The 26,873-nt window shown below is 44.4% G+C and overlaps 1 protein-coding gene and 1 non-coding gene across 9 annotated transcripts in view; both read right to left on the bottom strand.

Moving 5' to 3' along the window:
- Nucleotides 1-26,873, bottom strand: part of EPB41L4B (erythrocyte membrane protein band 4.1 like 4B) — a 148,361-nt gene that overhangs the window by 15,776 nt on the left and 105,712 nt on the right. For 2 of the 8 annotated variants that reach the window (XM_016961404.4, XM_016961407.4), the window contains exons 17-23: nucleotides 25,901-26,019; nucleotides 20,129-20,254; nucleotides 15,867-15,934; nucleotides 12,449-12,547; nucleotides 6,451-6,637; nucleotides 5,299-5,373; nucleotides 4,509-4,586 (exon numbers count right to left, since the gene is read on the bottom strand). In XM_016961404.4, the coding sequence (XP_016816893.2) occupies nucleotides 4,509-4,586; nucleotides 5,299-5,373; nucleotides 6,451-6,637; nucleotides 12,449-12,547; nucleotides 15,867-15,934; nucleotides 20,129-20,254; nucleotides 25,901-26,019 (752 nt within the window). Of the gene's footprint in view, nucleotides 1-4,019; nucleotides 4,134-4,508; nucleotides 4,587-5,298; nucleotides 5,374-6,450; nucleotides 6,638-12,448; nucleotides 12,548-15,866; nucleotides 15,935-20,128; nucleotides 20,255-25,900; nucleotides 26,020-26,873 lie in introns of all 8 variants that reach the window. The other 6 variants (XM_054658372.2, XM_016961405.4, XM_016961401.4 and 3 more) reach the window with 5 other exon arrangements.
- LOC112204525 (U6 spliceosomal RNA) lies at nucleotides 8,437-8,545 on the bottom strand. Its single transcript, XR_002938157.1, has one exon. It is a non-coding gene; the product is annotated as a U6 spliceosomal RNA (small nuclear RNA).

The raw sequence follows: 26,873 nt of genomic DNA, 5'->3' as shown, positions 1-26,873 counted from the left end.
AATGTGTCCTGGCCACCAACTGAAGAACATAATGAGCGCCTTAAGGGATGGCCCAGCATTTGACTTTCATGGTAAAGAAGTGTTGATTCACCACACAAGCCTTTCTGACCTTTCTAAATATACATCTGATTGGATTAAAACAAAAGAACATCCTGGGGCTCCCACGCTCCAGACTGTTGTTAAGTGAGAAGGAAATAAGATAACACATGGAATCAAAGGCTATTTTGAAATACCACTTAATTTTTTTCTCCTAGTATTTCCTTTCTTCCTTGGGTCTTTTCTGCAGGCAAGCAGCTACATTCTTCTGTACGTGCTTGGCTTTTGAGTTCAAAATCTGACTCTCGGGGAAACAGAAAGATTCTCGGCATAGATACATGATGATGAAAATGTGTAAGGCTTCTTCATCATCCAGATAGGAAAAGAGATGGCTAGTTTGACCACTGGAGAGAAAAGTCAGAGGGAAAGGGAGGAGGAGTAGACTTTAGTGAGTACCGAGCAAAGGGGCCCTGTGCAACTTTCTCCAGACACTGAGGCTGGGAAGCAGGGACTGAAGAGCAGCAAGAACCAGCCCTGCCAACCCCCTCAGGTAGAGCTGAGGAGATGGCAGGCCCCAGGACAGGATGGCCTCCGAACAGAATGTTGTCCAACAGGTAGAGAGTCACACATCCTGGCAGGAGAGTGATCTCCACCCACCCAAAACAGCCACGAAAGAACCAAAGAGAGGCCTAGATGTATCAGTGAACAGATGACATCATGGACTAAATAGATTTCTCTCCACCTCCCTGTGCCCTAGGGAACACAGCCAAAATCACAGAAGGGGTACCCTAATTTGATTTGAGATTCAGCTTCAGCCCTGCTGGTATAATTAAGTTCAAAATAAAAGTAAGTTATTGCACCAGATGGAAACTCCCTTCTAACACCTAACCCAGGGCCTGTTCCAATGCCCTACACAGCCTTCCTCTGGCCAGGGCCCTGTCCTTCCTGACACATGAACTTTTGACTAACATGTCATGGCCCAGAAGGGATCTGGGTGTTAATTGGCTCTGCTTTGCAGTTGGGTAAGTGGTTCATGAAGCATGGGGATCAGAGAGGGACGAGCCCCAAAGAGAAAGAGTAAAGAACACAGAAAGCATAGGTATTCATGGTCTGTGTTACCTGGGGAGGGAAGCTAGCACGGTAGACTTGGAGTAGTGTGCAGGACTCCGCATTCTAGGGTCAACATCACTAATGCATCAATGTAGCCTCCCCCAACTCCCCTCGCTCAATCAACGCCAATGCCCCCAAGCACCTGCTCACATTCACACCCTAAAGAAAATACCAACTGGAGAGCAGGTGCTGTCTTGACTCACTTGCCTCCTTCCCTTCTCACCCACGTATTCCACCTCTTGCAACCCAGGCAGAAATTCAGATCTGATTACGAACTCTGATACAGAATCGGAAATGGAAAGACGTGAAGCTGCAAAAGTTCTAAAGCTTAAGATTGCTAAATTGAGCTACCTAATAAAAGAGTTGGGGATTAGAGAGGAAAAGGCTTGGGAAAAGGAGGGGGAAGAAACCTACAAAAGCGAAGTTGGAAAGAGTGTTTCTTTGCGGAGAGTTTGGGAATGAAAGTCCCTGGAGTCAAGGAGGAATGTAAGAGAATAAAAGAAAAGGCAAAAAGAGATCAAGATGTGTTACAGGAGGTGTTAATTTAATATTCTTTAATGATTTTTTGAGAGATGCCTGTTCCAGATTGAAACTTTTTATTACTCTGGGCTCTTTGGACTGTGCTTCTTTGAAAACCACTCTACACAGAGACCGGCCACAAGTATCAAGAGTGATAAAAGTGAAAGGCTTATGCTAGTTCTTTTTCTTTTTATTTATTTATTTATTTTGGAGACGGAGTTTCACTCTTGTTGCCCAGGCTGGAATGCAATGGCGCGATCTCGGCCCACTGCAACCTCTGCCTCTGGGGGTCAAGCGATTCTCCTGCCTCAGCCTCCCAAGTAGCTGGGATTACAGATGTGTGCCACCATGCCCAGCTAATTTTTGTATTATTAGCAGAGATGGGGTTTCACCATGTTGGCCAGGCTGGTCTTGAACTCCTGACCTCAGGTGATCCACCCGCCTTGGCCTTCCAGAGTGCTGGGATTACAGGAATAATACCACTGTGCCCAGTTTTTTCTTTTCTTTTCTTTTCTTTTGAGATGGACTCTCGCTTTGTTGCCCAGGCTGGAATGCAGTGGCATGACCCTGGCTCACTGCAACCTCCGCCTCCTGGGTTCAAACGATTCTCTTGCCTTAGCCTTCTGTGTAGCTGGGATTACAGGCACATACTACCACGCCCGGCTAGGTTACGCTGGTTCTGATAGTGTCTTGGTGGAACGTTGCTGAATGAAGGCAAGATCTCCAGTTCCCTGTTGGTCCAGCACTGGGCCTAGGGACCAGGATAGTGGTGGGGCCTCAGGAGTCTCATCCAGTAGGAGGCAGGGGGCTAGAGATAGGCTGTAAGCTTGGGAAATGACTACATGGAAAAAGTATTCACCAAGGAGGGGTAATTCACTGCCTGTGTGATGAGTAGCACATGGGAAGTTCTGACATTCATGCCTGTAAAGGGCTGCTTCCTCTTCAGCAGGAAATGCTGATGGGAAGACCCAGAGAGAGCAGCCACAGGCAAAGGGCACAGGGCTGGCGGCAAAATAACCATAGCTCATCCAGGCTGAGTCTCCTAGACCAAGGTACCTGAGCACTTCCCTTCCTCATGCTCCACTCAGCAACTCTGAGGACCAAACCTGGGCTGACAGCTTGGAGATGGTCCCAGGGCTGTCCCACAGCCCAGACTGAGACCAGGGCATCTGACCCGCTTTGAGGGAGGGGACTGGCTAACAGGGAAAGAGACAGACACATCCTGGATTGGGCCATCTGCCACTGGAATGGCAGCCCAGAGTCTAGGTTCTAGAACTGGCTTTGATACACACTTGCTATGTGACTTGGGACAAGTGTCTGCCCCTGTCTGGGCCTTGGTTTTCCCATCTATATGTGAAGGACTGGATGAGATGGTCCCAAGGCATTGTTTCACCTGACAGGCTGGGGCCAGTTAGTTGAGGAAGCCCTGGTCACAAGTCAGGCACGGGGGTCACCCTTGCCTCCCTCTACTTCTGGCTCCTTCCTCCCATGGATAAGGAAGCCCCTCTGCAGCCCTCATCCGCAGCATCCAGGACACTGACTTGTGGAGGCAGGCCTGGTCCCCTGAGATAGAGACCTCTCCATCACCCTACCAACAGGTAGGAGGGCTGCTGCTTGCATTTCTGATGCTGGGGGAAGCAGATGGAGGGAGGAGGACCAAAGGGAGAAGCAGATGGCTGGAGTCCCCTCTTCCCTTCTAGGACCCTTTGGCGCTCATGGAAATAGGATTCTGGAACAAAGTGAGGTCAAGGCCCATGGTACCAAGGAAAGCCCAAAATGAAGGAAGCTCTTGCCAAAAAGCTAGATGCCCAGGATACCTTCTCCCTGAGGCCTGCATACATACACTCATGCCTCAAAGGATGCTTTATCCTGAGGACACACATTCACTGCAAACTTCAGCTGTGAAGTGGTGGCTGTGTCTCAGTGCAGTGCAAGGACCTCAGTTGTCCCATGCCTGAGCAGTGAAACAGGCCCATACCCATTTCATAGCTAAGTTGGAGATACCCTGAGATGTGAGCAGCGTGTCTTGGGGAGAGAGAATGAGCTTCCTATTACTGAAGGGGTGCAAGCAGAGGCTGGACAGTCATTTGGCAGGCATTGCCCCTCAGATCATGGCATCTCCAATTCCCTACCAGATGCTGCTTCCTTTCTCATCTCAGCCTGTTCAGTTCAAACAAAGAAAAGACCATTTAAATCTATAAGTAATTAAATCTACAAGCTGGACCTGCAACACAATGATCTCTAAGGGAATCTCATCACTCTTGTCAAAGCCACCATGTTTCTTTTTTTGGAAATTGACCCTAATTCTCAGACCCACCAGGCCCTTTACTTGTTCCCTGAAAAGGGTTTCTCACCTGCAGGAGTCCCACAAGGGCTGCCATCCCTAAGGGGAGACCTGTATGCAGAGGATGGAAGATGGCAGGAGGTGCGAGGGGCCTGGAAAGCTGGGGTGTGGCCTTGAGCCAGTGCTTCAGACCAGATGGATCGTCGGAAGCAACAGCAAGAGATTCCCCACGGGTGGGCATGCAGGGCGCAGTCCAGGAAGCCAAGAAGCCGAGAACAAAACACCGAGGAGCCCTATAACACTCGAAGTGCAGTAGACAGGCATGGGCAGGACCCCCACAACTACCCTCGGAGCAAAGGAGCACCCCTTCCTCCCTCAAGGGCTCTAGAGGTGGAGGGACCCACAGTGCCTGACCCCTGGATGAAAGCTGATCCCTGAGCCTCCAGGACAAGAGGAAGATGCTCCTCAACAGCAATGCCCACCTCTGTCCATCCGTCCCACTGCCAAGATGTTTCTATGGTCTGTGACTTTTCTGGTTTTAGCAAAATAGGAAGTTTACCAGAGGAGTGGCTTCTGTGAAATCCATCAGAAGATCACCCGGCTCCAGGGTAAAGGCACCTCCTCGGTCAGAGGGGCTCTAGGGAGACAGACAAACACCCCTGGTTAGAGACGGCACTGCATTGATGATAAAGTTCACCAGAAAAGACAGGCAGAGGTTCCCAGCCTTTCCTCTACACTGATCTCATTAGCAATGACAATCCCCTTGTATTTCCCTTGCCAAGTAGTGTACAAAATGTTGAGACTTGAACCCCAATTTTTTCATAGGTAGAAGTAGGCATGGTGCAGAGAGCTGTCCCTTTCAGAGCTGCAGGCAGCTTTTCTTAAGTGCTCTTAGTGCTCTTCGACTGGTCTTTTGGGGAAAAAATACTTGAAAGAGTCCTCTGAATGTATAAAGAGAGAGCAAAGACCTTGTCCTAGATTAAGAGGATCAAATCCAGGGTCCTCCAGGAGCTAAACTGATCTGCACACTAAGAGCAATGATCTTCATGGCAGGTGATGGCATGTGGATTATGTTGCTTGCTTTTGGAAAATGTTTTGCCCTCCTGCTCTGGGGTCTTAGCTGCATGGATGGCCTCGAGGTCTTTTAAGGGAGAAAAAAGAAGTCCCATCAACGTGGTTCAAGCAAGGCCCCAGGGAGAGAGATGGCCAGGAGAGGGAGCCCTGTGGCCTTTGGTGGGATGCCACTTGCATCCCCTCCACGCCACCCCAACCCCCTTCTGTTTCGTAAATGTTTCGTTCAGCCTGGTTTTAACCAGTGTGGGATATGTGATAGGAGCCTGGGTCCACACCTGAGACAAAGTTGTACAGGCGGCTCCACACAGTGGAGGATAATCCAGGCTGAGATGCCAATAGGTGGAGGTGATCTATAGAGAAGCAGAGAACCTCGGTCTTGGCCAGTCGCTGGCTGAGCACTCCAGGCAGGTTTCTGTGCAGAACACTAAGCAGAGATATTTCCAGAGACACCCAGGGAAGGCACCAGGTGAAAGACTGGCCTTGGTAATGCAGGAGGTGGCCCTGGACCATTATTCTTTAGCTGTCACCAGGAATTGTGATCCCTGAAGCTGCAAAAGCCTCAGGCATCCAGTTTGCATGAGCACTTTAACCTCCACTGAACCTGACGCCAGCCACGGCAAGATAGCAGATCTTATTCCCATTTTTAAGAGGGAGAAATTGAGGCTTGAAGAAATAAAGGTTTTGGAAGTGAGTGCTGTGGCTTATGAATGGAAGAGCTGGGAACAGCCTCTGAAGCTCCGGTCTTGCCTTCGGGGCACCTGCCTCATGCATGCACCTTTTCTCTGTGTAGTCGCATGAACCACTGCAACCTCTGACTTGAATCCACTTGGATAGCAATACGTTCAACTGTATTTGGACCAATTGCCAAAGAGTGATCATAGCTAGAGGTCTCTCAAAGAAAACCAAGAGAAACATCTTGTGTAAAGCCTTTGTCATAGCCCATTCACATCTCAGGCAATTTCCTGAAATTTCAAACCAGCAAATGGAATAATATTTCCTATTTTCAAACTACTAACACCGGCTATATGACATAAGGGAAGGGATGGGGACACTTCTATGTTTTTGCTCCTCCAAACTGTTCACTGTGGTTGGGGGGGGGAATCATTTCTCTCTTTCTATCTTTACAGTGGACTAATAGCTTATTATAGAGACGAGATTCTAAATGAAAACTGCCCTCAAAAATCTCTTACATTGCAATAAAAGTACAATGAACCTGATTTTATATTTCACTCATTCTCTCACAAATGGTTGGCTTGTTTTTTGGGGTCAAGTTATATAAAAACATGTTCTGGTTGTTGCTGTTGTTTTATAAGTATACATAATTGATTATGCAAAATTTAAATACATGCACCAGATGCTACTCAGTAAATTGATACTGAATTCCCAGCAAGTGTGGCTGCTCGCCAGGGCTTTCCACCCCCCAATACCTTGGCCCCAGGGGACAGCAGGCCTTTGCCTTCTGACTTGTGAGGCGAGCTGATATTCTGGACCTTGGGGGACGGCAGCGGCACGGAGACTTGTGTGGCGGCCGTTGTGGTGTTTGTGGTTGTAGATGTGGTCACTCCCACTGCCTCGGCCAGGTCTGGAGGGAGGTCGTCTTCATCACTGCGGTTACTAAAAGCACATGAAGCTCTGCTCATTACAATAATAAACAGGCTGTGAGGAGTGGACGGAGGATGGGCAGGGGTGGGAAGACCAGGGATGGGGATTGGGGGTTCCCAAACAGATGTCCACCAGATGTCCAGCTTGCAGGATCCAATACGCTGACTTTTTTGCCAAAACAAATTGGGGTGAATTTTCTGTCATTTGCCAGGGTGTTGTTTTGTTTTGTTTTGGTGGTAAAATATATACAATATAATATTTATCATGTTAACTGCTTATAAATATACAATTCAGTGGCATTAAATGCATTCACAATATTGTGCAACCATTGCCACTATCTGTCCCCAAAACTTTTTCATCAGTGACAACAGAAACTCTGTATTGATATTGAACGATAACTCCCCAAGCCCCTCCCTGCAGCCTCTGGTAACATCAATTCCACTTTCTGTCCCAATGAATTTGCCTATTCTAGGAACGTCACATAAGTGGAATCACACACTCTATGTTCCTCTGTGTCTGGCTTATTTCAGTCACCATAATATTTTTAAGGTCCATCCACATTGTAGCATATATCAAAATTTCATTTCTTTTTATAATATAAACATTCCATTATATGGATATACCACATTCTGTTTATCCATTCATCTGTTGATGGACACTTGGCTTGTTCCCACTCTTTTGGCTATTATAAATCATGCTGCCATGAACATGGGTGTAAAAACATCTGTCTGACTCTCTGCTTTAAGGGTGGTGCTGGGGACTCCAGGCACACTGTCCCTAAGGATCTGCCATGTAGAGCTTCTGAAGCCACCCTTGCATAGGGGTTGTGATTTAGAATGATGGCTGAGCTCAAGAGTGTAGATACAAGACCCATGACAGGTAGGCACCAGTGCAGCCTGTGCAGATCACTGGTAAGGCCTCAGCCCAGCACGGGGCCACGTGGGAACATGAGGCTGTGAGACAAAGCTGCAGTGCGGATGGGATTGACTGAGGGGTCCCTGAGAGGTTTTAGATTATTCTGTGTATGGAGAAGCCTCAAGGGAAGGACTTAGGGCTCATTACTAAAAAGGGGGAAAGGTGAGAATTGAATAAGTACATGGAAAAATTAATAATACACCAAGTATTTGGATCCACATAGATGACATAGGTCAGATGGGTTACACGTTCATTCACCCACTTAATTTTCACACCGACCCTATTACCATCTCCGTTTTTCAGAGAATCAGATGATATTTAGCAGCTGATTGTGAAATTATTTGTTCAAGTTCGCATAGCTAGTTAAGTGGAGGAGCGGGGTTAAAATTTCTTTTTACCTCATTTAAAAAATTATCACCTCAATAGCATAGTTATTATTATTTAGTTTTATATAACAGGCCATTTAAAAACCATAGCTCATTTTTCACAGAAGGGAGTCAACTGATACCGCCTAAAATTGAAAAAGACTCCAAATTCATCATGGTTTTTATCTTTTGTCTTAGTTTAGATCTTATGGCCAAGAAGCATATCTAAAATTCAGCAAGTCTTCCAATTTTACCTGTTTCTAAGGTAAATTCACGATAAAGTCATAAAACAACAGTTTCATAAGTAAAATTTTACATACAGAATGATTTTTTGCTTTGAAGTTGTTTCTATTTTAACAATATATAAGCATAGAAACTTGTCTAATGTAACAGTCATCAACTATGAACCCTGGTTATTTTTGATTCTGGGAAATTGGCTACTTTTCTCTTCTGTCTTGCCTATTTACTTTTTTTTCCTTTCTTTAAATATTTTAATTAACTTATAAATATTTTATTATTTAATTAAAAATTTAAAATATGAAACGCTTCACAAATTTGCAGGTCCACCTTGCGCAGGGGGGCCATGCTAATCTTCTCTGTATGAGTCCAATTTTAGTATATGTGCTGCCAAAGTGAGCACTATTGAATTTTTTTTAGACTTTTACACTATGTTTAAATAAACAGTGAAGTTATATTTCTGGAAAAAATAAAATAGCTCATGATTTTCTAAACATACTAGCTGGTATCAATAAAAAATGACACTTTTGGCTGGGCACAGAGGCTAATGCCTGTAATCCCGGCACTCTGGGGGGCCAAGGCAGGCGATTGCTTGAGCACAGGAGTCTGAGACCAGCCTGGGCAATGTGGTCTGGTCTTGTCTCTACAAAAAATACAAAAATTAGCCAGATGTGGTGGCACACACCTGTAGTCTCAGCTTCTCAGAAGGCTGAGGTGGGAGGATCACCTGAGCTGAATCACCTGAGGCTGCAGTGGGCTGTGATCGACCACTGCACTCCAGCTTGGGCAACAGAGTGAGACCTTGTCTCCGAAAAAAAAAAAAAAAGACCTTTTCGCCTGCCTTAAACTCTCTGTAGAGCCCCTCTACTTCTCCATTCTCACTGCATGCAGCAGCCACATTTTCCCTCCTTGTCATATTTCCAGGAAATAATGTGGCTGAGATTTTTGTCTGTATCTTTAAAAGCAGTGGTTTGAAGACTTGTTCACAGCACCTGAATGTTACAATGCTTTTGGTGGAGCAACCTAAAATCTGACTACACCTTATTCCAGCCTAGGAACTAGAAATATTACAACAGCCAAAAGGGCAATGTGTGCACACAAATCTGTATCTCAAAAATGATGATGTAAAAAATATTTTCCAGAAAATCAGAGATCTGAGTTTTCCCATTTATATTCCTTGATCACATGCCAACTTTATCAATATCAAAGAGTTAAAGAGATGGGCAAAGGCCAGGTGTGGTGGCTCATGCCTGTAATCCCAGCACTTTGGGAGGCTGAAGCGGGCGGATCACCTGAGGTCAGGAGTTCGAGACCAACCTGGCCAACATGGGGAAACCTTGTCTCTACTAAAAACACAAAAATTAGCTGGGCGTGGTGGCACACGCCTGTAATCCCAGCTACTCGGCAGGCTGAGGCAGGAGAATCACTTGAACCTAGGGGGCGGAGGCTGCAGTGAGCTAAGACTGAGCCATTGCACTCCAGCCTGGGTGACAGAGTGAGACTCCACCTCAAAAAAATAAAATAATAGTAATAATAAAAAGATGGGCAAATGAGCGGTAGCCAGCATCAAGGATTCGAGAACTCTTTATGGGACAATAACACTGGGAAAATCTCATCCATGGATGTTGCTATTTTCTACTAATGGGGAAAATGCTGCTATTGTTTGATTTTCAAAGCAGAATACTTTGGGGCAGTTTAAGAAATACACATGTAAAGTTCAAGGTTTGAAAAAGAGTGTCCTTAAAAGAGCCAGTTTGATTAGCTGGGCATGGTGACATGTGCCTGTAGTCCCAGCTACTTGGGAGGCTGACGCCGGAGAATCGCTTGAACCCAGGAGGCGAAGGTTGCAGTGAGCCGAGATTGTGCCACTGCACTCCAGCCTGGGCGACAGAGTGAGACTCTGTATCAAAAAAAAAAAAAAAGAGTGAGTTTGGTGAGTTAGTGAAATTTCCTTTCCTTCCAGATTATATATCAGCCAGTCAGTTTCAAACATGATTACATCTCTCAAATGAGTGATAGTAACATTTTGAGTTTCAAAATGTAAAAGGAATGGCAAGTTCTGCCAGCCTTATCCTCGAGGGAAGCAAACTGTCGTGGCTTAATTGTCCCCCAGAGATCATTAGGACTGTTAATTATTTGAACTTTACTTGTTTTGGCTTTCCTAGGAAATGCAGCTGACCAGAAGTTTCTATGAAGGATATGAGGTGGGATATATCTCCCTTAATATCCCCCATACATGCCTCTTTTCCTTTTCACAGGTAAAATGGCAGACCTGAGATGGCTGTTAGAGAATTGCATCCAGAATCCCATTTCCTGTCCTACATTTTGCACTCTGGGTACCCCCTAAACTCCATCTTTCCTCAGAAGCTTCCAGGTCCTAGAGAAGAAAGAAAGGGGACCTCATCCTATGGCCAGGGTATTGGGGCTTCACCCACATTCTCTCATGTTAAGCCCCACAAAACTCCTCAGAGGCAGGTATTATCTCATCCATTTCACAGAGAAAGGAAGAGAGGATCAAACAATCACTTTTCCAAGAGCTTACAGCTGTAAACTAGCCAGGGGCCTGACAGAAGCCTTTCCAACTCCAAAGCCCCCATCCTTTCCATTCGTCCAGAGATCCCCCTGCAGTTATTCTCTGACCAATGACACATCTGGGCACAGTACCCATGCCATAGCTAAGGTCAAGAAATGGGAACTACAAGCCGGGCGCAGTGGCTCATGCCTGTAATCCTAGCACTTTGGGAGGCCAAGGTGGGGTGGATCACTTGAGGTCAGGAGTTCGAAACCAGCCTGGCCAACATGGTGAAACCCTGTCTCTATTAAAAATACAAAAAAATTAGCTGGGTGTGGTGGCGGGCACCTGTAATCCCAACTACTTGGGAGGCTGAGACAGGAGAATTGCTTGAATCCGGGAGGTGGAGATTGCAGTGAGCTAAGATTGTGCCACTGCACTCCAACCTGGATGACAGAGTGACAGAGCAAGGCTCTGTCTCAAAAAAAAAAAAAAAAAAAAGGGAACTACCATTGTGATCAGTACTACAACTATTACTAGTACTCACCACCCTGATTACAGCAATTATCTTTCTGCTTTGGATTATAATTATTTGTGACTCTTGTCTTTCCCTCCAGTAAAGTGTGAGTCTTTGGATGGGAATTGTCAAAGTCACTTTACTATTCCCCAACGATGCCTAGAACAGTCAGGTACACATGTGCCCTGGTGATTCTGGGACATTTTGGGAAATGGCTCCTCCTCCAGGTGTCAAAGCTCAGTGATTAGCTTTGGTTCTGTTGACAGACGGGGCTGCCTTTTCATGGATATGCCATGGAAAGCAGCTTCTGATGTGGGTTGCAATGATCCCCGTCCTAGTATTCATGCCCCTGTGTAATCTCTCCCCTTGAGTGTGGGCTGGACATAGGGATTTGCTTCTAATGAACAGAATATGGCAAAAGTGATGGGGGCCAGGTGCGGTGGCTCACACCTGCAGTCCCAGCACTTTGGGAGGTCGAGGCAGGCAGATGACTTGAGGTCAGGAGTTCTAGACCAGCCTGGCCAACATGGTGAAACCCCGTCTCTACTAAAAATACAAAAATCAGCCAGGCGTATTGGCTTATACCTGTAATCCCAACTACTTGGGAGGCTGAGGCAGGGGAATTGCTTGAACCTGGGAGGCGGATTACAGTGAGCCAAGATCACACCACTGCACTCCAGCCTGAGCGACAGAGCAAGACTTTGTCTCAAAAAGAAAAAAAGTGATGGGATGTCAGTTCTGTGCGTAGGTTACAAAAGACTGTGCCTTTGCCTTGCTGTCACTCTCTCTGGCTCTTCTTATGTGCTTTCTCTGATGGAGAAGGCTGGAGAGACCTATGTGACTACAGGCTGAGGGCATCCTCTGTCCAAGAGTCCTTGAGGACCTGATCCCTGTCAGCAACCGTAAAAACGAGCCTGCAGATGAGACCGCAGCCCTGACACCTTGAATGCAGCCTTGTAAGAGCCCTGGATACAGAAGACCCAGCTAAGCCATGCCCCGACCCCCACTCCACAGGAACTGTGAGGTGATAAAGGTGGATTGTTCTAAGACACTAAGTTTGGGAGTAATTTATTACCCAGTAGTCAATAATGAATCCTTATGCTAACTATGTAAGGTTTTCAGGGAGAAAGGGCTAGTCTCATTATTACCTAAATTGGAAATAAATGGAATGTGGGGGCTGCTCCCTGGGACTAGTCAGAAGGGCTAAGAAGCATTTGTACCTAAACATTTAGTCATCATAGTTGTTTTAATTGAAAAAGTTGCAGTACAGAACTCACAAACTATACTGTCTTGTTAACTTCCTCACTCGGGGAGGCTTGATTTCCGGCTTTTCCACAGCTGGCTGGGCAGTTTCCACACGAATAGGAATAGGACTTCTAGAGACACACCGAAAAACAGAACAATACCATCAAAAAAGGTTTATGGTCTCGTTTTAGCCATAGGGACTGCTTTCTCAGTTAATGCACACCTTAATAACATTGATAGTCAAGAAATCCATTTTTTTTGCCTTTCTACCCTACTTAGTTAATAATTATAATTATATTTTAAAACCATAGAAAATCCAAACAGTAAGAAAAAAATCATAGGGAAGAAAATATAGCAAGTGGGGCAACTAAACATAATTGAGGCACCAAATAAAATTTCTCTGCCCCATAACAGCCACCCCTGCCCCCCAATATGAGGGGTGAACCAGAATGAGGGTTTGGCTCATAACCAGGTTTTGCCAGTAAAATGAAGAGAAACCTATGGATAACCTGTTTTTAATTCCAAGTAATCTGGTAGCTATTCTATTTTAAACATAGCACAGACTATATACTTTGTTAAAAAAAAGATAAGAACCATACTATACTTTGTGTGAAAAATGCATAATCAGAAGACCTTTAGGACTTGCTGTAACACATTTTAATTCCATGTATGTGTGAAAATGCTAAAAATTAAGCGTCACTTTTATCTTTACTCAAGAATTTATTTCAGGTAACCAATGGACCCTACTGAAAATAGTAATTTTAAGGAAAATTTTTAATGCATTTTTGTAGTGGTCATGACTAATTTCATTTTTAAAAAATCAGTTCATTACCTCCTAGGACCAACAAGGCATCAAAACAAGTTGAGGTCCTTGAAAGGGACCCCTGGCAAGTCAACTGACACTTCTGGGTCAGTGCTCAATATGGTGATTAGTATGTGGCCGGGGCCTAACAAATGCATGTTGAGGCTGGGTGCAGTGGCTCACGCCTGTAATCCCAGCACTTTAGGAGGCTGAGGTGGGCAGATCACTTGAGGTCAGGAGTTTGAGACCAGCCTGGGCAACATGATAATACCCGTTTCTATAAAAAAATACAAAATTAGCCAGGTATGGTGGCGCATGTTTGTAGTCCCAGCTACTCAGGAGGCTGAGGTGGGAGGATCACCTGAGCCCAGGAGGTCGAGGCTGCAATGAGCAATGATTATGCTACTCCGCTACTCCACTGCAGCCTGGGTGATGGAATGAGACCCTGTCTCAAAAAAAAAAAAAAAAGAAAAAAAAAAGTATGTTGAATAAACACATGAATGAGAAAATAGAGGATTTGAGTCAATGCATTCTATACTCATGGTTTCCTCAAGCTGCGACTCCAGAGTAAAGAGAACATGGTCCCTGAAGAACGTATAGTCTATTGCGGGAGCACATGAATTTGCTTGGGTGGAATGGTCAGCATCGGGGAAAGCTACGTGGAGGAGTTTCCTCTTTCCAGATGGAGCGAAGACCACAAAGAAGAGAGGCAGAGTGGAGAACTGGCTGAACGCAGGGCACTAGAACTACCGTCTGGTGAGGTCTCAGTGGAAGAGCAGAGGGTTTTAACTGGAGGGAAAGTCGAGGCCAGGTCATATGGGGCCTCAGGCTGAGGAGTCTACACTGAAGGCAATGGACCTCAACTCTCTAAAGGTTTTAGGCAAAGGAGTGGCATAGTCAGATTTACATTACAGAAAGGTCCTTAGAACAATGAAGAGGACCAGGTGAAAGGGAGGACAGAAGCATCTTAGAGGATTGTGGGCAGCAGTAGACCCGGAAGACAATGAGGGCTCAAGGTATAGACAAGAGGAAAAGAGGATGGATGTGGAAGGTAAAATGAAAGTCAAATTGCCAGGACTTGGTGACCAATTAGATGAGGGAATAAGGTAGGAGAAAAGCAAGGACTCCCAGGTTTCAGGCCTGGGTGAGGGGTAGGTAATAATACCATTGACTAAGAATGGAAACTAGGTGAAGGTTAGTGGGGTGGAGTGGGAAGAGATGAATTAAGTTTTTGAAAAGCCCTGGAGGCAGCTGGGTATGTATCTCAGGAGTAAGACAAATTTATACCAAGAACACAGATTGGGAATCATAAGGTGATACAGAGAAATGTTAGCTTTGATTTTTGGCATCAAGTATAATAATTCCCCAGAGCACCTAGGGTGCCCGTTAACATGATGATTCTTGTCTCTACTGGCACCCACCAAATCCCCACCACACACATTCACACAAAGGATCCAAAAGGTCTGGAGTAGGACCCAGGAGTTTGTGTTTTTAAGAAGAGACTCTGATGCAGTGGTCCTTGGACACATTTTGGGAAACTACCCTAAGGAGACCCTGCTGGTGTTAGTAAACCACCAGGTGGCAATGAGGCCACCACCACCATGCCAAGAAGGAAAGAGTTCCTGTTCTCTGTGAGATCAGGAGAGGAAGGACTTCCTCTGGGTTTGGGGTGGTGGTGGCCTGGAAGCTTTAAAGAACATGTGTAGGGGATGGGAGGAGAGTGGATGATGAGAAATTACTTAATGGGCACAATGTACATTATTTGAGTGATGGATATTCTAAAAGCCCTGACTTCACTACCGTGCAATCTATGCACAGATCCAAGTTACACTTGTACCCCATAAATTTATACAAAGAAAAAGTAGGCTAGGTGTGGTGGCTCACACCTGTAATCTCAGCACTTTGGGAGGCCGAGGTGGGTGGATCACTTAAGTCAGGAGTTCAAGACCAGCCTGGCCAACATAGTGAAGCCCTGTTTCTACTACAATTACAAAAATTAGCTGGCACAGTGGCGTGCACCTGTAATCCCAGTTACTCAGGAGGCTGAGGCACAAGAATTGCTTGAATCTGGGAGGCAGAGGTTGCAGTGAGCCAAGATTGCACCACTGCACTCCAGCCTGGGCAACAGAGGAAGACTCTGTCTTAAAAAATAATAATTAAATAAATACATTTTTAAAAGGAACATATGTGGCTCCAGCACTAACAAGAAGCTCAGCAGGCAGGGCACATCAATGGGCCAAGGGAAGCTGGCCCAAGTCCAAGCTGGAGTTGTGAGCAGAGGCCAGGTCTTGAAGGGCCTCCTGCACTCTGTTAAGGAGTTGGGATTCCATTCTGAGTGTAAACAGAGCCTTTAAAGGGCTTTAAGCAGGGGGATGGCAATGTGAAGCCCACTTGCTTGAGTGACAACCCCAAGTGATTGATTTCTTTGTTAATGCAGCAGGCAGAGATATTAAAACTGAGAATAAGCAACATTTTTGAGGCTTGCGGAAAGTTAGTTAAGCCAGTCTTTTTCCATCTGTTTGGGCTCCTATTCTCTGTTTTATTTGTCCTCTGATTTTATCAGCTAATGACCTCGTGAGCAATGTTTCAAGGATAATGCTGATGATATAGAGAATATCATTTCCCCATTCAGACAAGGAGCAACAGACCTTACACTAGCGTCCTGAAGACTGGATTTCTTATTGATATTTACAAACGGTGATTCCTCCTTTCCACCCTGTTAAAGAAAGCATTCAGGTTAGTCAAAACTGAATATGTTGGCATGCAAAAAATGTTTTCAAGTCTCTTACATTCAAAAGATTATAGAAATTGGCAAGTGGACCAAAGAGGTAGTTCACCAAGTACTCAATCAATAGAGAATCTTGCACTGGTGTTTATATATGTTAACAAAAAATGTTTTCTTGAGTAATAGGATTAAGACAATCATTCAGATGCAATCAATTCTTGCATTCATGCTTTTATTGAACACCTGCTACATGCCAGCTCATGCTTGAATTAGAAAGGGATAGTGTGGGAAAAGCCAAACCTGCAGTTTAATCCTTCACCTCACAGTTTGGGTCAGGAATAATAATCAGCTCTATGTTCACATAGCACTTACAGTTTACAAAGGAATTTGGAATCTGTCCTTTCACATCAGCATAACAACCATAACAGCCTGGCAGGAATCACGTCATATGATTTTGAGAGAAACCTTGTCCTCCTCCCTCTGATGAGTCCCACAAAGAATAGTGGGGGAAGAAGAGACACCCACTCAGCCAGCCAGGCCAGCTGACCACACACTAGTGGTCAATAGAACATGCAGAGGCCTGCAGCCCTCACGATCATCACAACATGCAGAGCTTGGCCTCTGTTCTAAATACATATTGAGCAAAGATTTCAAGCCTGCTGGCTTGGAGGACATGGCATTATTAGCCTGTCAAGATTGCCCACATATAGATCCAGTCTTACATCCTAATCAAAGCCTTTTTAGTTTTTGTTTTTGATTTCTTTATTTCTTGAGAGAGGGTCTGTTCTGTTGCCCAGGCTGGAGTGCAGCAGCATGATCATGGCTCACTACGGCCTTGACCTCCTGGGCTCAATTAATCCTCCTGCCTCAACCTCCAGATTAGCTGGGACTACGGGCTCACACCACAACACGCAGCTAATTTGTTTCATATTTTTTTTGTAGAGACGAGGTTTTGCCATGTTGCCCAGGCTGATCTTGAACTCCTGGGCTCAAGCGATCTGCCCACCTTGGCCTCCCAAAATTCTGGGATTACAGGCATGAGCCACCACACCCAGCCAAAGCCTTTTTTAGAGTTAGCAACAGATAGTACCATTGGTCTGTTTGACTTCTGCTTCCTTTCCTTATACTCTCACTGTGCACTGATGCCAATAGGGGATTAACATTTAAACCCCTAGCAGTATACTTGGCTGTGCATCAACCTCCTCTCCCTCCATCACAACCCCTCAAAACCCTCTAAACCATGGATTCCCAAAGCATGCTTCTGTGTTCCTATGAATTTCAGTTCTACAGATAACAGTAGGAGCTACTTATGGCCAGTTAGGTGTGAAAGAAAGTAAAACAGGCTTCTTTCCTGCAGGACTTTTCAGAGCCTATAAGAAGCTGATGTGTACTGGGACTGTCCCATGGGATTTCATGTGCAGCATTTCCAGAATTATCAGGGAGAATCCTGTGGGGCTTGTGTTCCTTATAACATCTTGGGAAACGCTAATGTCAAATTACTGACTTCATACTCCCCCGCTTTTTTCCTGCTTTCATGCCCTTCCGCTGTGTCTTTTTGGCTAGGAAATGTGTTCTTACCTATTTGTCATCTCTTCCCTATACTTTACAAAATAGAATATTTTCGAGATACTGCACTTCTCCAATGGAGCAGAAATATGGGTCCTCCACAGATAATACCTGCAGCATGGGGTTATTGGGAACATGTTACAACTTTCTAATGTAGATAATTACAGCTTTGTAAATTGCAAAATATGTGTCAGTTTTGTTTGTTCTGTGATGGTATAAAAATGGCATACCTGAAATCAACGGAGGTAGACTGAAAATAAAGAATTTGTGATTATAACCTTGATATTCCTGAGTTTGTGATGGGAAATAAACCTGACCATCCTCTAAAAAGGGCTACTACTGTTATCTGTAAGCAATCAGTGCCCCCAGCAATTTCATCACGCCACAACTGTGACCACTGTTGTCAATACCTCCGCAGTGGTGGAGCAAGGCATTGCACCAGGTACTCTGCATAGATAATCTCATGTAATCTTCACAATAACCTGATAGATGTTGTTATCTCCATTTTCATATGAGAGAACTAAGGCTCAGAGAGGTTGACAAACAAGCTTAAGGTGACATTCCTGATCAATCACAGATCAAGGTTCAAAGCCAGACCATCTGACTTTGAAACTTGTGTTCTACATCTTACTGCCTCCTGTTTATATCACAACCCCCAAATAAAAGACATTTTGTAAGCTTTCTCTTGACTTTCATGGTATGTTCTGGAAGGACCTAAATTATTCAGATTGCTACATATATAAATGGAAATAATAATAGAAGAGATTACTGAGTATTTACTTTACCCTTGGCAACATAAGCATATACATTAGGTTGATAAGGAATGAAGGAGATAGTTTTTAAAATTTATTTCTTATTTTTTACTTTATTAATTATTTATTTGTTTATTTTTTGTGAGACGGAGTCTCGCTGTGTTGCCCAGGCTACAGTGCAGTGGAGCAATCTCTGCTCACTGTAGCCTCTGCCTCCTGGGTTCAAACAATTCTCCTGCCTCAGCCTCCAGAGTAGTAGGATTATAGGCATGCACCACCACACCTGGCTAAGTTTCATATTTTTAGTAGAGACAGGGTTTCGCCATGTTGACCAGGCTACTCTCAAACTCCTGGCCTCAAGTGATCCACCCGCCTTGGCCTTCCAATGTGCTGAGGCTACAGGCATGAGCCACTGTGCCCAGGGTGAAGAAGATAGTTATATATTTTTCTAATGAAATCACGGACTGCAGCTTTTTATAATATTTCCAGGACAAAGATGACAAGTGGGCTTCCACCTGAGTGCCAACTCTGATCAACAGGTGGTAACTCCTTGGAATACCCACCATGTAGAAAGTGATTCTGAGGCTGCATTTAGGGTCACAGGGAAAGAGTCATGGTCCACCAGGGATACCTGTTATGAGTTCAAGTGGGAGAATTTATGGCAGCTATTAAACTAGCAACTTTTATCTCCAAGTCCACCTTTCAAACATCTATTTTATGGAGCTGGCCCAGGGGCCTGCAAACCTCATGTCTGCTTTGCCAGGTGGCTCCATGATAGGTTCTGTCCACATGGGGCACTCCTTCTTGTCTGCTTCCTGCTCCTGCAAGTCACCCCAGCCTTGCTGCTTCATGTGGGCAGCAGCAGTTCCTCCTGCAGTCACAGCTGAATACAATTTGCAGTTTTCCAACACTGGCAGATCCAGCTGCATGGTATCCACCTCAGACATATCAGCACCAGCCAGCTGATGTCCCCTCCTCAGTCTGAGTCCAGGACCCACAGGCATGTCTTAAGAGCTCAGAAATGCCAGCGCCAGGCACAGTGGCCCCTGCTTAGAAGTCTGAGTTTAGTCTCCACAGGGCTTCTCCTCCAAATATCTAAATTTTAATGTTGACAGCATCTCTGTTCCCTCAGCTATAGGGATGGAAAGTGTGGCCTGCAGTTGCTACCTCTGGTACCTTAGAGTTGTGTGGCCCAAAATGTGGTCCTGTGGGCTTGTTAGAAATGCATATTCAGGCTGGCACAGTGGCTCATGCCTGTAATCCCAGTACTTTAGGAAGCTGAGGCGCGAGGATTGCTTGAGTCCAGGAGTTCGAGACCAGCCTGGCCAAGATAGTAAAACCCTGTCTCTATAAAAAATACAAAAATTAGCCAGGTGTGATGGTGCATGCCTGTAGTCCCAGCTACTCGGGAGGCTGAGGCAGGAGGAATGATTGAGCCTGTGAGGTTGAGGCTGCAGTGAGCCATGATCCACCATTGCAGCCCAGCCTTTGCAACAGAGTGAGACAAGAAAGAAAGAAAGAAAAAGAAAGAGAGAGAGAGAGAGGAGAGGAGAGGAGAGGAATATTCATGAGCCCCCACCCCAATTTACCAAATCTCTGGGGACAGGGCCCAGTTTTCCAGGTGACTTATGCACAATAACATTTGAGAACTGCTGCCTTCAAGTTCTCTTTTCACCCTTTCATGTACCTAATCCTTTTAAATTAAAATCTTGGTTCACATATCAGGTATGGTTCACATACCCGGTTCCCATCTCCTGACTGGACCCTGACTGACACAGCATCTCAGTCCTACGATGCCTCTTTCTTCTCTGTGGCATTGAGGAAATCCTATAACATGAAATCAAAGGAATGTATGCATTCTGCGCACCTGGAGGTTCACTCGGGAAGCATTTTCCAACTGGGCTTTCAGAATGTTACACTTCACATGATCCGCCACAGGGGAAGGCAAAAGTGGAGTCTGAAGAGTTTTCTCCGAGACTTTCTTTTCTTCAGCCTGAGACAAACCAAAATACAAACAGCAGATTGTAAACAAAGAGAGAACTATGTGCATTAACTTTTCCCAATAATCATAACTGCATATAACACAGACCTACATACATAGACAGGGGTGTCACCAACTCCTTATATTTTTATCAGTACTTCACTATTTGCAAAGGGTTCTCAGGCACAGCATGTCATTCCCTCATGAAATAGGGTGACGACCTACCAGACGCCAGGGTAAAGGTTTAAAGAGAAGAAAAGGCTTTTCCAGCATCATGGGGCAAGAGCCAGTGGCAGAACAGGACATCTCCTGGTTCAAGTCTCCTAACCTCAGTCCAGTGTTATTTTCCCCATAACTGCCATCTCTTACATAGAAAAATTCAATTCTGAGACTTGTTGGGTCCAGGGGAAGGGTACAAAATATTCATTGGTAGTTTGACAACAAATCTTGCAGAAAATTGTGATTTTCAATAAGAAATTTATATTTGTTAGCTTATTGTAGAGTGTCTTGCACTTCAGTAATTTGCATGACCTTTATAATTTTTGCCATATCTCATGTATTCACTGAACATGTATCTATAATTCATGTGATCCAGTTAAGGTGAATTACCCTGGGATCACATATTTGAACTGTGTCCAAAGCAATAATATCTTTGAAATTATAGGCTTTGTGACTATTATAATAAACATGATGATATTTACATCACTATTAAAATAAAAAGTACTCATCCATGTGTACAACCTGAAATCATCTTTGATGGTATACACACTACATTTTGGGAAATAATGTCTTATTGTTAACCATGCCTATTGTGGTCATTTCATATCCCAATGCTAATATGGTACCCGGCACATAGTAGATGTCCAATAAATACCTACTAAAGAAGGTTATGATAATATACAGTATTAGAAGAGACGTGTTTAATAAGGAAGACAGGACCGTGTGATTGCTAGAGGTCAGTTCAGTAATATTAGGACTAAATGTGACATATCAGCCACCATGCACCAGAGCAAGAATCAAATGTCCCAAAGCTCTCAAGTTCTTCAAGTTCCAACATTAATCTTATTCACTAATTAAGAAGTCCTACTGAGCATGTTGGTACACACTAAGTGCTATGAAAGCTAGAGGAAGTATAGAGCAACTGGCCAGCTAATATCGTTTAATAAAGAAATGAGGTAGAGTTTCCCAGGGGGACCTCCAAACATATGGAGAAGCATTTGGTAGACCAAGCAGAACTCTCCAATTTTATGTAATAGCAAGACAGGCAGAGACAGATTTGAATCTCAGCTCTTTCACTTACTTGGACCATTAAAAAAAAAAGGATCACGGGCTGGGCACGGTGGCTCACACTTGTAATCCCAACGCTTTGGGAGGCCGGGGCGGGTGGATCACTTGAGCCCAGGAGTTGGAGACCAGCCTGGGAAACACAGCGAAACCCCATCTCTACTAAAAATAGAAAAATTAAGAGGGCGTGGTGGCCCTCACCTATAATTCCAGCTACTCGGGAGAATCACCTGAGCTCAGGGGTGGAGGTTGCAGTGAGCCAAGACTGCACCACTGCACTCCAGCATGGGCAACAGAGCAAAACCCTGTCTCAAAAAAAAAAAGATGCTGTTTATAAAAAGAAAAACAGTGCCAGTGGCCAACATATACTGAGAGCTTATTATGGGTTAGCCACTGACTATGCATTTCATACGCATGTCTCACCGAGTCCCCTCATGTAACCATCTCATTTCAAGATAGCTACTATCATTATCCCCAGTTTATAGATACAAAAAACAAAGCAGATAGATGGTAAGTAACTTGTCCATAGTCACACAGGAAGTAAGCAGAGGAGCCAAGATTGACAGCCAGAAATGGTGATGTTGGTTACTCCAAAGCCAGAGCTCCTGACTAGTCAATCGTACTGCTTCCCCTTAAATTCTCTGAATCTGTTTCTTTCTTCATAGGATTGTTATGGCGCTCAAGTGAGAAAAACAGATATAAATGGCACTTTCAGGTTAGATTCTTTAGTTAGCAAATATACATAACCAAAAAAAAAAAAAAAAGAGCATTGGATGTGAGAACACTAATGATCGATCCTGAGCTATCAATCGTTCCTGAGCCGTCAAGCTGAATCTGAAGAAAGCTGGCTCATTTGACTGGATTCATCATCCTGAGGGCCTCCACGTTCTCCTTCAGGCAAATAAGTAACATTTATTTTGAAAGGTGAGGTTTACAGTATACCCTTAAGATAATTTATCTTGTGTTTGTAAATCCTGTTACATCAAGATAATTGAATGGATATTTCACTGGTGCATGAAGAGATAGTTTTAAAATTAGATTTAATTTTTCGGAATGGTATACTGGCATACAGGAGTCAAATTGGTTATAAAGCCCATTTGAGGCTTTTGACAATTGCTTAAGGGTAAGCAGTTATACTGGCAGTAATGACCGAAGACCCACTTCAAAAAATAGAATGCTGCTAAAATAAGAACGAAAAGTTAGCACTGATTTTCTCCTTGAATTTACTAATTCTAAACTGCTTTTTTGGACATAAAATTCAAGCTGGCTTGTTCTTGTTCATTCTGGACAATGCAAGACCTGTAATATTCTGCTATATGAACTGACGCAGGTGAAGGCCAATATACATTTTGGGAAATTTGTGTGTCGTCATATGAATTTGTATAAAAGATATCTCTGTGGCAGATAAGCATCTGGGTTCCAAGACCGTATCATTCCTGCCTGGAGGATGGCTTCAAGAATGTTGTGCTTTCTCCTTTCCTGTGACTGTATTTTGTATTTTATGTTCAGTCAATTTGAATTGTGGAAAGATACTTTGTTGTTCAATATGGGATTACAGATTTCAAAACATAGACATGAATGACAATTAGGCTTTGATATTATTACAGTTGGAAATAGTCCATCTGTTTGGGGATATAATTTGGGGATAAAGAAATGATCAGATGTATATTTGAATTGTTTATACAAATTGTTTACACATCTAAAATCTGATGAGAATTAAATTCTTGTGTTAATTTTGGGCACAAACTTTGGAACTGGACAGTGAAAATGACATCTCACCATTCAATCAAGAAGCGGAAGTTATCCAAACCTTAGAAGAATCAGAGGATTCTTGATCCTTGAGGCTGGAAAAAACCTTAAAAGCCATCCAAGCCAGTGGCTCCCAATTTTGGTGTCATGATCAGAAGTGAGAAGGGAGATCTGTTGCAAGGAATGCTTCATGGATGATAACAACAACAACAACAACAAATTAAAGTGTGGCCAGGCATAGTGGCTCATGCCTGTAATCCCAGCAATTTGGGAGGCTGAGGAGGGTGGATCACTTGAGGCCAGGAGTTCAAGACCAGCCTGACCAACATGGTGAAATCCCATCTCTACTAAAAATATAAAAATTAGCCAGGTGTGGTGGTGCGTGCCTGTAATCTCAGCTACTTGGGAGGCTGAGGCAGGGGAATTGCTTGAACCCGGGAGGTGGAGGTTGCAGTGAGCCGAGATCATGCCACTGCACTCCAGCCTGGGAGACAGAGTGAGACTCCATCTCAAAAAAAAAAAAAAAAAATCAAAGTGTGAAGTAATATATTTTGTGTGTGTGTGTGTGTCAGGACAAAGTCAAAATTATCTGTATAATCACATCACTCTAGCTTACTTGATTACTAATGCATTTCTTTTCTTTTCTTTTTTTTTTTTTGAGAGGGAGTCTTGCTCTGTCACCTAGGCTGCAGTGCAGTGGCAGGATCTCAGCTCACTGCAACCTCTGCCTCGTGGGTTCAAGCGATTCTTCTGCCTCAGCCTCCCTAGTAGCTGGGACTACAGGTGCCCACCACCACACCTTGCAAATTTTTGTACTTATAGTAGAGATGGGGGGGGGGGTCTCGCCATGTTGCCCAGGCTGGTCTTGAACTCCTGACCTCAAGAGATCCACCCGCCTTAGCCTCCCAAAGTGCTGGGATTACAGGCATGAACCACCATGCCAGGCCAATTTCTTTGAGTGGAGGAGATAGGGAGGGAGTTGTAACTTGACCTCCAGGGAGATGCTCGATAACCCACAGATGTCTCAGGTAGGCCTTCACCCAGAGCAAACCGCTATTGTCAATGCTCCACCAATAGTCATGGCAATTGCAAATCACTATAGAGCTTGTGAGTTCCGTGCTACACTATATGCTGTATTTCCTTGCAAAATATTTTTGGATTTTGCCAAACTCTGGATAAGCCCCCATTAAAACCATTTATTGTGTATACTGCAGAAGAAAAGTTGAAAACCAGGCGACTAAGAAAAAGAAGACCAATCAGGGGGCACACGGTGCATTGGGTTGAATCCCTAGCAGCTAGGGCAAGCCTGCTCAATAAAGATCTGTTGATTGAATGGCTATCAGAGCCATCCTGCAGGAGGAATTCTCTCTAGCTGGTAATCATGGAGGGTGGTATAGAAAAAAAAAGTGAATGAGCAGGGCTTTGAAGGTTAAACCTGCAGTTGGGGTCCGTTAGTAATCAGAGGAACTTCAGGCCGCCCTGCTGAGGGATTATGGGAAAGGTCAGGGACGGGAAGGGCAGGAGGTGTAACCTTCCCATGCTGCACAGAGCAGTTCTTCCAAATTCTTCCTATTCCCTCTCATAAAGGGACAAAGCTAAGCATTAAAGTGGAAGAAAGGAACCATGAATGAAAAAGATTCTTCCTTAGGGGATTTAAAAAATTAAAATGTATGTACAACAGTGGTTCTCAACTAGGGAGATTTTGTCCTTCTGAGAACATTTGGCAATGTCTGGAGACATTTTTGGTTGTCACAACTGGATGGGGGTCCCTAGTGGCATTTAGTGCATTGTGGCTGCAAAACAGTTTACAATGCACAGGACAGCCACTGCAAAAAAGAGTCATCAGGCCAAAATGTTGCTAGTGCCAAAGTTGAGAAACGCTGGCAAAGAAAACGAGGAAGCATGTTGGAGTGCCAAGGACACTGGATCGAGAGTCAAGGGCCTTGCAACCTTGTGAAGGGCCATGTGACCTTGAGAAAGTCATTTCTCTTCTTCTGGTCTGAGACATTGAGAAGGTTGTCAAGGGCTGTGCAACCTTGAGAAAGTCATTTCCCTTCCTCTGGTCTGAGACATTGAGAAGGTTGAACTAAATGGCAGACTGAATCCAGCAGTGCTATGTATCGTTCTAAGATAAAATTTGACTTTTATAAGGCTGCCTATTTGGATGTAAGAATAGGTCTAGTCAAAAGGGGGCCTGGCTTCTGCCCTGTCTCCTTCTCCTTCTGTATCTTAATCCCTCCCTTCCTTCCATCTGCAAATGGTTACTGAACAGCTACAATGTGCCAGGCATTGTCAGAGGCAGATAGAGGGCTAGAAATGCAAAGCGGTAAATGTGGATGCTCCCTCTGGAGCTTTCGGTCTAGTAGGAGGGAGAGACAACTAACAAACAGATCTAGCCTGTCAGGCAAAACACTGGGAACGACGCCTAATGCTATAATTCACCCAAAAGGAAGGTAAGTAAATATTTGCTCCTAAAAGACAGCCTGAACAGAAATGTCAGGGAAGATGGAATAGAGATCCCTCCAAGGCAAAGGCACTTGGTTTAGCAGGCAGGCTAGGGTAGTAATCAGAGGTTTGATGTCAGTACCAAGTCCATGGTCACGGCAGAGCCCCGGCCCTTGGCACCTTGTTTATGTTGATGTGCAGAGGAGGCCAGGGTCCAGCAGCCTTCACAGTTTCCAGTTCCAGCTTCTTTAGATGGGCAGCGGCTTCACTGAACAAGGCAGGTGTTCCTGGACTCAGTTCTACAAAGCAGCCAGGAGAAATAAATAAGGGAAGGTTGAAAGGACAGATAGATACAGGGGAAAAGGGACACTTGCCAGCGCCTGATTCCCAGCACCCTTTCTGCCGGCCTCCTCCTCCTCCAGCAGCTCTCATGCCTTCAGTATGCATCAGCTGATAGGGTGTGAGAATATCTGAGGTCAAGGTTTCAAGGCCTAACTGTCCCACACATGAGCTGCACGCCCCTGGGTACGTTGTTTTGCCTCTCTGACCCTCTGAGTCATTTAAAAATGAAAATAAAATTACTTACCTTGCAGGGTTGCTGCGAATATCCAATGAAGTCATTTATGTATAAATGCTTTAAAAATGGAAAAGCATTATGCAAATTGGAAAGATTAGTGTTCAGGCAAACAGGCATATAACGTGCCCTTAAAAGCCATGTTATGTTCCTAAAATCAAATCCATTGATTTTTATTTCTGTGCTACTTTGGATTCATTTGCCACTACTTCTCCTTCCAGCTTGAATTTACTCATTAATACATTAAATATTCATTAAATATTAAATATTCATTACATATTAAAACTTGTGCCAAGTATCGTTAGCAACTGGGATCTGGGAGCTGAAAGAAAGAGGTGAATGAGACACAATTTTAATCTAATGGGGATGATGGACACATGTGGAGATATTCTGAAGAAGACTGAGAAAAGGTTTATTTAATTGCTAAAGGAGCAGGACGGAATTGAGGATGGGTGTTAGAGAACATTTCACTGACAAGCGAACATTTGAATGGGCTGCTAAGGGATGTGTAGGAGTTCAACAAGGTGGGGAAAAGTATTCCAGGCAAAGGGAACAGCAGGTGCAAAGGACAGAGTTGAG

Source organism: Pan troglodytes, chromosome 11 (assembly GCF_028858775.2).
Source record: "Pan troglodytes isolate AG18354 chromosome 11, NHGRI_mPanTro3-v2.0_pri, whole genome shotgun sequence".
Lineage (NCBI taxonomy): Eukaryota > Metazoa > Chordata > Mammalia > Primates > Hominidae > Pan > Pan troglodytes.
This window is presented reverse-complemented; position numbering and strand designations above follow the sequence as displayed.